Source organism: Amphiura filiformis, chromosome 16 (assembly GCF_039555335.1).
Source record: "Amphiura filiformis chromosome 16, Afil_fr2py, whole genome shotgun sequence".
Taxonomy (NCBI): domain Eukaryota; kingdom Metazoa; phylum Echinodermata; class Ophiuroidea; order Amphilepidida; family Amphiuridae; genus Amphiura; species Amphiura filiformis.
Genome location: NC_092643.1, coordinates 37159204 through 37171959, shown reverse-complemented (window position 1 = coordinate 37171959; position 12756 = coordinate 37159204). Strand labels below are relative to the sequence as shown.

Below are 12756 nucleotides of genomic sequence, written 5' to 3'. Positions count from 1 at the left end.
GGAAGAAAAATATTTTGTTCTTTTTGCATGAATACTTGAAAGGGACAACACTTTACGTATTTAAAGAATTTTATTTACCAAATATATCAGGTCACCTTCCTTTAAGTTTGGAGCATTATTTTTGTTGCTTTAAATTCAACTTAGAGTATTCAACCTAATCAGTACCCTCCTTAATCAGTGTCGCCTGTGCACTTTTTAATGCGCACCTGAAGATATCTTATACTTCCCAGAATGCATTTCTCCTATTTTAATGTCCTGTACTGATCTGGTTTCTAGTGCAACATGAGATGAGTGACGAAATGTACCTCAATGAACAGAGCACATCCATATTTTGCAAGATATGTTAATTTCTTGACTACCAATCCATGTTTAACCAGTCTATTCTCAAAATGAAAACAAAGCTAAGTAATGGGTGTAAGGTGATATCAAGTTGCAAAGGATTCTGGGAAAGGCAAAATATCTTCTTTGGCAGTCCTGTCTGAGTGCACTATAGCATGCATCAAATTATTTACTAAATTGCAGGAAACCCATCCTGACATTTTGAATTTCAATGGCTTTGATAATATTTTATACAGTTGACTGCTCAGTCGCAGAAATGGGTAAGAGCCATAGCTGCCATGTGTAAATGAGTACAATATACCGTGTGTAAATTGCCAAATGTCCACGGGGCAGCTACTGCACTTACCCACTTCTTGCACTTGAGCAGTAGAGTTGTTTGCAATGGTTACTGCGATTTATAACATTGTTTTACGTGAAGATGTCCATTTTGAATTTCAGAACACCATGCATAAATAAGTGCCCCTTGAAATGAAGTTAAGTGCCCCTCCCCCAGAATACAGTCTTGAAATGACGTTAAGTGCACCTCCCCCAATTAATACAGTACTATTGCTGGACCTGCAGCCAAGTGTAATTCTAACTAAATGTGTGCACAAAGATACCTAGATATTGTCATGCAAGATTGATGCATTCAATGCCTACAACAATTTCAATACATTTTATGCATCCTCAGATTTCCTCACTCCCCTTGAACAATATTGAGTGAAAGTTATGTTGAATGGAGTGGTAAATGATTGTGCTCAGGCCTGTAGCCAGGATTTATTTGGAAAGGGGGTGCGGGGAGCTCAAAAGTGCCCTTTGAAATGATGTCAAGCCCCCCCCCCCCTCCCCACCAATGAATAATATGTTATGGAATTGCGTCTTTAATGCTAGTATAAACACACAAAGCAAGCATGACTTGCTGGACCTGCAGCCAAGTGTAATTCTAACTAAATGTGTGCACAAGAGATACCTAGATATTGTCATGCAAGATTGATGCATTCAATGCCTACAACAATTTCAATACATTTTATGCATCCTCAGATTTCCTCACTCCCCTTGAACAATATTGAGTGAAAGGTATGCTGAATGGAGTGGTAAATGATTGTGCTGGGCCTGTAGCCAGATTTAATTGGGAAGGGGGTGCGGGGAGCTCAAAAGTGCCCCTTGAAATGACCCCCCCCCCACCAATGAATACAGTAGTTGTTATGGAATTGCATCTTTAATGCTAGTATAAACACACAAAGTAAACATGACTTGCTGGACCTGAAGTGTAATTTGAACCAAATGTGCACAAGAGATACCTAGATATTGTCACGCATAAGATTGATGCGTTCAATACACAATGCCTACAACACTTTGTGCATTTTATGCATCCTCACTCCCCTTGAACAATATTAAGTGAAAGTTATGCTGAATGGAGCAAATGATTGTGCTCAGGCCTGTAGCCAGGATTTAATTGAGAAAGGGGTGCGGGCAGTGGCAGTGCTACGGGGGACAAGAGGGAGCTTTTGCCCCCCGCCCTACTTTTGAGGCAAAACCCCAAAAATTACATGAATATCCACTTTTGTGACAATTTTGCACAAAATGATTTTGCCCCCTCTGAAATTCACTTTGCACCCCCCTCTTGCCCCCCCCCCCCCCAATTGCTGGTGCCGCCACTGGGTGCAGGGAGCTCAAATGTGTACTTTTAGTTAATATTCCTTCCAAAAAGGACTAATTTTAATGTTTTTCTTGAAAAAATATAACATACTTTTTATAAAATTTTCCCTCAAAAACAGGCTGATTTTCTATCTTTTTTACTTACACAGCCAAAAAGGCTTTTCCATTTTTGAGGTGCTAATGCACCCCACCTTCTGGCTAAAGCTTTGATTGCGCTATTACTTGCATTCATGTTTAAATACCCTCAACAATGCTTGGAGGGAGAGGGAGGAAGCACAAAATCTCCAATTAGGAAAACAAATTATTTCTCACTTTGCACTTTCACACAAGATTGTAGATATTATCATACAAGATTGATGTGTGGACTGATGACTTTGATGAGTGCAAAGGTCAAGTTGATTCCCAATGACAAGGGTATTTTGGTAAATTATGTAAGATCATGCATTCTATCCAATGACGTACATGTAGAATCAACAAGTACCGACTCCGCGGGGGAAGCACTTGTATTTCAAGATATATATCACCTGTGCATACAAAAACAAGTAAAAAGGTATTTTTTCACGGCTGGGCACTATACATGAATAGCTCGTTTTGGGCATCAAAAACAGCACAAATAGTGGAAAATTGTACCTTACTTGAAAAGGATAGCTAAAATAGGCACCAAGATGCCGACAAAAATGAGTTGAAATGAAGGTAAAATTCTGGGTAAAATTTAACTAAAAGGTTTTTCAACAGGCCTCTTCACTGATCTATGCAACAGTTTTAGGTGTGTTCATAGCGACTCATAACAGTATCTTTGTATATGCAGGACCTCCTTGAAATCAGTGTTTTTATATTGAAGGAGCTACCCTGGGTAAAGAAAGTTCAAATAAATAAATAAATAAATAAATAAATAAATAAATAAATTCTATGGTGGAATATAATTAAGCTGATCCTATGTACATTACATTTTTTGTACTCAAGATATGATACATTATGCATCAACTTTTTGCCCCTCTTTTCTCACGTATTTACTATTAATGATCACGATATCAGATTATGTACAGCCCCTGGATGTCTGGGGTAGCATATGTACAGTGTGTCCCAGATATTAAACCTACAACTTTTGTTTGCCAAGCTCAAGATTTAATTGGAAATCACAATAATAATTGCATTTTTTTTATAAAAGAGTTGTTATTTTACCAAAAGAATAATATTTTCAAATGTGCAGTTGCTTTGAAGTTATTTGTGAATGAAAAGGGGACAATAATTTTGTGGCAATCTACAATGTATTAGTGGGATATGACTCTGAGATCTACATTATGTGCATCAAGGTGGTATTTCCTTGGCCTGCATGCATATGTATATGTACACAGGCTTATGGCATACATTGTACTGCTCTGTGTGGTACATATTAAACCCATACTCTCTCAACATGACTTTTGCTGTATCTTGAAATGCACTGCACATTAGGGGGACGACGCTGTCAAGTGTTAGAAATGCATTGAGTAAAAGTGCCCTAACTTTAATTTATTCACTCACAACATATCATTATACATTCTTCGTCAGTGATTGTGGTTTAGCTTGTAAGCGCCAAATTTCATTGGTTCCTGCGAGACGTCTATCACACGGCAGACTGCAGTGTCCGCGTCATAGCACATAATAGCGAGTTGTAAGCATACATGTAGTGCATAATTCGCTATCGGGTGCTGAACTGAATTTGTAAACAATTTCTGTTCATCTCAGAATGTAAGGGGAGTTTTCATAACAAAAACTTATTTTGTTTTTTACATTTTATTTCAGCAAAAACAAAACAAAATATTAAACAAAAATGGACACAAAATTTGAAAAGTGGACACAAACTTTGAAAAGTGGACACTACATTTTCAACAGACCGGCAACACTCCTTTAAACGGCTCCCAAACGTTTAAATATTTGACACCTTATAATGTACCTAACACTATAATCAAATTAAGTATTTCTTGGCCAAACTGGAACATGCGCGTTGCGTCCATGTAGTGTACTAAGCGTGTACCCAGTGTAAGGCGCATGTATACTTCTATCGCGCTTTGTGCGTGTGTGTTTATCGCGGAGCCACTAGCATGACTAGCGTTCAGTGTTCCAGTTTGGCCAAGAAATACTTAATTTGATTATAGTTCTAGTTTATGGACCACCTAAAACAACTTTGCTTCCAGGAAACAAAATGTAGTAATTCTATGATGCACCTAATTACTGATGCACCACCAGGAAAGCGGGTTACACTTACACTGTTTCTATTTTATCGTTCTACAATAGGAAAATGGGAACAGCAAAGATACTTTTCTCAGAATGACTTCTTTAAATCAGTGCCTACACCTACATTTTTCATCCTTAGTGTATATATTATTCTCCATCAACCTAATTTTGTCTGATAAAATCAGTCTTAAGTGTTGGAAACAGAGATTTCCATAACAGGTAGAATTCTGCGTACAACGGAAGCTCTGCCTAGCTCAGGTACACATAAATTGATGGTGATGAGAGGAAGATAGAGGATGAAGATATCTATCACTCTAAACCAAAGAGATTATAATCAAAGAGCGTCAACTCCAAATTGCCTGTGCGTAACGTTATGGTAAATCTGCCATTTTGGGTTGTCGCTCATGGAGGGCAAATAGTATACCTCCTGCATTTTTTGGCAAGAGCCCGATATGATAAAATCAAACAATAATTTGTATCTTTTCTTTTCAAAGGTTTCAACACTTAGCGCTTGGTGCAAATTTTTGGCACAACCTTTACAAGCAACTTTACAGTTCTAAACTTGTCCGACGGCGAACCCGCTAAAAACCCACTAATTGTTATGAATTCCAGTCGTAAAAGCCTATCCCACAATTTACTTTACAAGCAAAATGCAAACAACAGCGCACTTTGAATCGAAGTTTGCCAGTGTAATAGTGTAATTATCCGGTGGTGCACTATTCAGGGGGTAATGAAGTTTGGTTTGGATAGGAGTGTTCCGCTATATACCAAAAAAAAAAATACCAAAAGTCTAAATTTGTTAAGTTAATTTTTTTTAATTTGGCTAAAGTTGGGAAAATTTTGGGAACAAAATGACCCATTCATATACCAAAATTTGCCTACAGAAAAGGAATCATTGATAATTTGATATAGTAAATAGCCGAAAATGAAACCCATGTTTGCGACATGTCCCCATATGGCCATTTGTACTGAGTGAGTACCTCCCTGCGTGCACTATTTGACATCCATTCAAAGCAGCACAAAAACATGGAAGAGTTGATACTCTTTGGTTCTATCTCACTGCGCTAAATGCAAATAAGCATGGTTCTTAGATCACACAAAGCTAGATACACATCATGAATAAACACCAATTCCAAGAAAACACAGAGCGCTGTGTTTTTTCTAATCATTTCCAATAGAAATTGTACATATATTTGTAACAAACATGAAATTCAGAAGAAAAAAATGTATAATGTACATTTTTATTTAGGAGTCTAATGACAGTTTCCTGGGGGAACTTTATCGGGATTTTTGAAGGAAACACAAATTGCTGTTTTGTATCAAATACACTTCAGAAAAAAACTTCAGAAAAAAGATTTACATATTCAGGAGTGTAGTGACAGAAACACGGAAGAAAAATATACCCTGGTGTGCATATTGAATGAAGCTCCAGTGAAATAAATCTTTCATTTTTGCAAGTTCATGCTCTAATGAGGTGTAAGAACAATATATATCTGTCTACAAGAGGAAGTGGTTTTGACATAATAAGGTAATTGGCAACAGATGAAAGTCAAAGTAGTTGATTTAAATCATAATGTATATTTTGTTGAATGAATTTGGTTTATTTCCAGACAGACAGACCAGGTTTTTACTTAAAACCATGTGACCTTTTTAAATGAATTTGGTTATTTTTTTTAACCTGATTTATTGGGATATATTTGTAATGTTTATATATGTCCCAACTTACATCTAATTAGAATCAGCCTAATTCAATGTGCTTAAGGTCAACGACAACCTGTAAAGTGTGCCGAGGCTTGTTGGTCAATGCCTAGGCGTTGCGCCTGTGTATAGCGCAGTATAAATCGCTGCGTAAGACAACAAAGCAATTTTAAATGAATTGCCTTGGTAAGACATTTACATCTACCCACCTTTAATAACCACAGTTAAGCAGCCAAGATACTAAGATTATAAGTGGGTTTTCTTTCATGTACCTCATTATTTCGGCTTAAAATGACCAGAAAACCTTCCTGACAATTACTTTATATCATTAAAATAATAATTTGGAAAAGAATAACAAAATCAAAAAATTAATTATACTTTTAACAACAGTACATCTATTATACTGCTGATGTTTTAACTGATATTTGACTTGTGAAAATCACACCATTTAGAGTTTTAATCAGGCATTATAAGTAATAAGCTATACAGGCCTGTAGCCAAGCATGAAGTTCCCATCCAAAATCCCTACAAAAAATCCACTTCATCGCGTGAATTTATGACCTCATGTTGAAGACGTCAAACTTACGAAGACTCGCCTCCTCGGACACACCCTGCATCAAACAAACATGAGGCCACTTTTTTTAAGAATCTGACCCTGCCCCAAAATAAATTTGGGCAGGGTCCGCATTAAGCAATTTTATTTGTGTAGCACAAATGCTCACCAAATTTGGCAGCGAATGCTTATGAATGGGACAAAATTACTAAACATTCCAAAATTGTGTAGCAAATGATGAAAATTGTGAAGCATTTTGCTACTGTTACGCGCTTATTGCAGACACTGAATTTGGGGCCTCCCGTTCTGGCTACGGGCCTGATGCTATGCTAACTCATTTTCAGATGACCATGCAAAGGGTCAATTGAATAAAATGGACAATAAGATATATATACTCACGTGTCATTCTTATTTTTTCCCATTGCATAGAATTCTCTTTTGAGCCACCTGTATAAAAAAAATACAAAATGTAAATATTTTTATTTTTCATAAATATTTGAAACTAGATTTTGCGGTTCTCTGGTCAGGCAGTTCTCGTAATAGTCCTGTCTATAATTACCCAACGCCCGTTGCCCATATACCTGCCCTTACCTTTTAAACTACTATGATTGATATAGGCCTACGTCTCTCAATGATCAAGACCCAACTTGACACAACTATGTTTTGTAGCTGTGATGCTTATTTTGGTACCAATAATCTGTAAACCCATCATTCACCTCTTCCAAGACTGAGTGAGTGTCCTGCTTCTACATTGGAGGACCCCTGAAAATACCCCGAAATTAGTATCTGCATTTAGGCTGTTATTAAAGTAATGAAATCAATCAGGCGAAATGTGAACGCAATAAAGCCTAATATTACGGGTTATACGCCTTACCATAACTGATTATTTTTATATTAATCATTCTGGAGGACCCCAGAAATAGTCATGTTCTGCTGAAATAGACCTGTGCACACGTTCTGTATTGAAATATGTGTTGAAAATAGGCCTATTGCCCAAATGAGATGCACCTGTTAGTCACACTGTAATTAATGCTTTCCGATGCACGCATTGCACCCGTCGGTACTCCTCAAATGGGCCGATACTGCACATAATAATTTGTTGTCATTGCTGTTGTGGATCTCCAAACTCTAGAAAGAATTGAATTAATCTGAGGTTCTGGTAATCTGAGCTGCTGCTACCTACCTTTCTATAGCGACTGGATATGGTGCCTGTTTAGTCTCGTTCATGAGATGGTTTAGACCTATAACCCAGGAATGAGATTCATCTGGGTTCATAGCTGAAACAGATAAGAAAAAAAACATCATAATCACCAGTCACAATTTTATTGGCATCGCAGATAGGGCACACTTCATTGGATGAAGCTCAGCAATATTACTTCATGAACATTGTGAAGGGAAGAGTGGTTTATCATAGTTCTTCAATTCGTATTTTATCAGTGTGCCTACCAACTCGCCACGTACCCACGTTATACACATGTCTAGTGGGTCTAGCAAGGGGCAAAGGGGGCGGTGTGTGCGCACAGAAGATATGTTGAGGGGGGAGTTCAAAGGAGTGGCAATGTGGACCAGAGTAGGGTTGCTTGTTGTCAACTATGGAATGGGGAGGTGATCAGCGGCTCTATGTACCTTTCTCTTTGCTCTATTATTACCTTCAAATGCAGCTGCATGTTGCAAGCATTATTATATCCATAAGCCGTGTACATAAAATATATATACAGTAAGCCAAAAAATTAAGGTACCAGTTATGTTCACCCCTTGTATATATCCTAAACAAAGCCAAATATGTCATAATTGGAACCAGCAGCCAATAGCTGCATCTTTTAGCTCGAATTTAAGACCTCATTTGTTGAAATTGTTCAAGAAATAAAGATATGAGGATCCAAAAACCCAAGGAAGATTCCAGTTTAAAGGTTGCAGCTTGCTCCATTGCGTGCCCCATTGATTTGCACACAATGCGTTCACGAACAAGAGAATCAGCGCCGTGCTTCCATTGATTAACACGTTAAAATTAGCGTTGTGCTTTCATTGATTAGAACACAAAAGTGCAACTTTTGATTTTGTTTCTTTATTAAGTTTTAAACCACCGTTTCTTTCATTCTCAACCAATTTCAACAAATGAGGTCTTATATCAGAGCTAAAGAGTACAGGTATTAGCTACTTGTTTTAATTTTGACACATTTTTCTTTATTTAGGATATACTGGGGTGAACACAACTGCTACCTTAATTTTTTGGCTTACTGTAGTCTGTGATGTGTCTTGGTTGAATTTCTAAGGGTCACTTTTGGACATATGTGACCTGCTTCCACGAAATGAGAATGAAGTCACAAGTTGGTAGTTTCGAGACATCCTGTCTGCATAGTTGATGTTCTTTGTTTGCCGCACACCTGTACAAACCAGCAGTATGTCCTTCGTGAATGGCCCAATGTGCTCCCATTCACAAAGGACATGCAGACATACTACTGGCTGTGCGTGTGAAACAAAGAAACCAACGCCGCAGCCAGCACGTCTCGAACGACGCTCATTTTGTGGTAGCAGGTCACATACATTATGGTGCTCTATCTATAACCCTAATGTCATCTGGGGTCATTTTTGGACATGTCCTCTGTGTGTTGCCTGCCACCGCTGAATGGGAAGCACTCGGGCAGTTCATGTTTTGTAGTACATGTTATGTTACATGGTAATGTTAGGGTTAAGTGATTTCCTTTTTAAACTACAGTCAAAACACAATACACAAGAAGATTTGGAAAGCGCAAAATGCGTTAAAATTTACCTGCTACTGACAAAGATTTGAGTCTGAATTCCAAGCCATAGTAGACGACAAAACAATGGCTCGGTTGTAGTCTTTTGGCTTCGTCTGGCCATCTCTCAAAGTCTCGTGAAGTCTTGCCTCGTCGCACCTCTTTGATCTCCCATATATTAACTGTAGAGGAAAAATGAGTATGAAAAAGCAAACATTTAAATGAACATGTTTCCAGTCACACCTACAATCAAAGAAAAAATGTTGGCACACACTCGCATACTTACACTAAAAGTGAATTTTGGCTATCACAAAGGAAAGAAGGAATGAAAAAGGAGAGAAGATGAACAAAGAAGTTACATTGCACCCCTAAAATTTGAACCTTAGACCCGTCAGGTACCAAGCACTAGATCACTGACTGGTAGCCACAGGTCTTTCACTGGCCCAGTCAACAAAAGCATGTGTACAGTCTGTATGACTTAGGCTGAGTGCGTCATGGCATCATGCGGGATGCATGCATGCACAGTGGTTTTGCTTAAAGTAAGATTTTGAAAATTTTATAGAGTTTGAGCTAAAATGCAAATCACTCTCTCAGGTTCTTCTCCAATTCAATAGAAAGCACTTTTAAGGTGGGAGGGAAGGAGGGGAAAGGGGAAGGTTTGTAGTACTATACTCATCAAACTAGATACTAATTTCACTGATCTGACAGAGCGGCAATGAATGACCATGCAGAAAATTGTTACATTTTATTTCTTGACTTTATGACTTGCTTGAAATTTACAGAAATAGCAATTTCAAACCCATTAGTTAAAACAAATAAACTAAGCTTTTAAAAGACACCAGTTTGCGTAACTTAGATCTTTCAAAATTTGAATTGCTGATTTCTACTTCTAGGAACTTGGTGAGTTAACAAAGTTTTATTTGATTCACTGGTTTATTTTGCTTCTTGCTTGCTTTTGAAAACATGACACGATTATAAAAAGTTTAATGTCACTACCAGTTTGTTTTAACGTGTTTTTCAAATATCCCAATCTAATAGTACGGTAATTTTCATGTTTTATAATGTATACATTGTTGTCACAGAATAAATCGTACTGTAGCGCCGTCAGATATGGGGGGAAAAATTTTGGGTATTCAGGTCCTTGCCTACAGTGCGCTGAAACAAACGAAAACAATTCTGCGTCTCATCTGAAGCGTATAGGTATTGTATGCAGGACGCATCAAGTGCATCTCGCAAATGTGTCTAGAATGCGATGTTGCACTCGCATGACAATGATTGCCTCGAACGCATTCCGCGTGAAACCGAATACCCCCAATTTACTGCTCAATGAGGGGTTTACAATGTAGATGGCGGTTGAGTCCGAGTTCTGTGTATAGTCCAGTTGCAAATGAAAAATGAGTGCAAATAATTTGCAAATTTTTTTTTTTCTTTATTTTACAAAAACAAAGAAACATCCACCCAACCAACCCTACTTGAAAGATTCGTTTGACTACACAGAACAGGGTGTTTTTTGTCGCCTTAAAATATTTTATAACACATGATATACCCCAACTCTGTACATAAACACTGTACCAGTACATTGCATTTTACAATCAGTCACTCGGTTTAATAAAGTAATCAGTACAACAAATGGGCTATTCCAGAAATTAAAGGGACCCCCTCTGGATTCCCAAAACTTTTTACCATTTTTTGCTCTGGAAATTCCCCCCAAAACATGATCATTATTCTCAAACCCTGGAAGATATGGGAATTCACAAGAAAAATACCCCTTTTATAGACTTGGGAATTCCTAAAAATGTTCTTCTTACTGGGAATTCCTCATTTTCTGAAGCATTTTTTTTTTTGGAGGATAAAATTTTGGTCTGGGAATTAATCCCAAAAATGTATGGTAACAATTTACATGTCTTCTTGTGGGGTGCCATTAATTTCTGGAATAGCCCAATGCATTGAAGTCAACACTACATTTGTGTACACTACTAAATATGATGGACATTATTATTGCTCTTTGATCTCAACGTATTCATAACAATAGAGCGCCAATCAATGTGATTTTAATTAGCGAACATGCCTTTAATTAGGTAGATTGGAAACATCTTTGCCCAAACTAAATGAGAGTAATGATTGTTAATTTGTTTGCTGAGCAAATACAATACACTTTAAACCTCTCTAAATTAGCTAACAGTAACACCCAATGTGCTCTAATAAAGTAATCTTTGACTACATTTTTCCATGAGTGCCTACATGTAGCATGTGTGATACATGTTTCAATGTGTACAATTTCTTGTTCTGTATACCTAGAGCTGCTAAGAATACGCAATTGCGTTATTTGTGGCGCAATTTGAGTATTTTGGCTCCAAATGCGTTTTTTGACATTTTTGAAAAAATCTTTTACAAATTTTTCGCGGATTTGGAGAGTCCCTGGACCTAACATCAAGTGCTACCATCATTAAAAAAAATTTTTTTTTTTTAATTAAAAAAATTACGAATTGTGTTTTTAAAAAAATATTTCGCAGATTTGGAGAGTCCCTTGACCTAGTGTGAAGTACTGTAATCATTTGTGGTTGATTTTAAAAAATTGAAAAAAAGTTACCAAGAAAAAACAAGTTTGTATCCAAATGGGACCGATTTGTAACTTGTGTTCACTTCAAAATCTATTGAAGATATAGACTTGTGTACAAAACCAATGCATTTTTATATATTCAATAGAATTTGGGGTGCGTTTTTTGGCCTCCAAGATCGCGTATTCTTAGCAGCCCTACATGTAGGTATACCATACTTTTTGAATAAAATTTGTTTGTACAGATTGCTTTCCATCAAAACCACATTTTTGTTAAATAGTAGTATGTACATAGCCTAGATCTCTTCTGCTGTGTATGATTTCACAGTTGTTCAACCCGCAGAACTTTATAATTAATTCAAATCAGGTCTGGGTTTAATAGACTTATATAGTACTAAGCAAAGTATTTGGTACAAGAACACAGACAGGCTGGAAGAAAAGCCAAGTACTGAAAACCACAAGGGGCAAGAAGTTCACTTTGTAAACAATAGGCCCCTTTCAACTATCCTGGTACATAATTTCATCCTGTTGGTCATGGATTTCATGGATGAATTTTGTTATAAACTTGGGATATCACTACCGAACTTGAAGCAAACCAATATGTATAGTTAGCCTACTCCTACATGTAGGATGAACAAGTAATAATTCTGCATTGCATTGCTAAAGTTGTGAAATTTACGGGGGAAATTTAATGACAATTGTACAGGGTTACCGGGGTATACTTAAAAATTCCCTATTTTTGGTATGAAAAAAAGCACTTTTAAGAATGGTGAAACAAAAACATTTTTACCATGGTTGAAATGGAAATTGAAACACATTCGTGAATGTTATTTAGATGATTTGTCTCTGAAATTTTCAGATCTAACATAGCAATGAAAAAATGTCTGAATGACATAAGATTAGACTGTCTACATGTACCGGTATATAATGATGATGGTGGTAAAGTTTGTTCGGTTTATATACATGTAAGATGGAAATTATTCGGCTTTTGTTACTGTGCGTGTCAATAATGTCGCGCA

The 12756-nt window shown here is 37.1% G+C and overlaps 1 protein-coding gene across 2 annotated transcripts in view; it reads right to left on the bottom strand.

Annotated features, from left to right (window-relative positions):
* The window catches only part of LOC140135947 (1-phosphatidylinositol 4,5-bisphosphate phosphodiesterase gamma-1-like), an 88700-nt gene that overhangs the window by 72949 nt on the left and 2995 nt on the right, over positions 1-12756 (bottom strand). For both annotated transcript variants that reach the window (XM_072157644.1, XM_072157645.1), the window contains exons 2-4: positions 9213-9362; positions 7626-7719; positions 6842-6889 (exon numbers count right to left, since the gene is read on the bottom strand). In XM_072157644.1, the coding sequence (XP_072013745.1) occupies positions 6842-6889; positions 7626-7719; positions 9213-9362 (292 nt within the window). The remainder of the gene's footprint in view (positions 1-6841; positions 6890-7625; positions 7720-9212; positions 9363-12756) is intronic.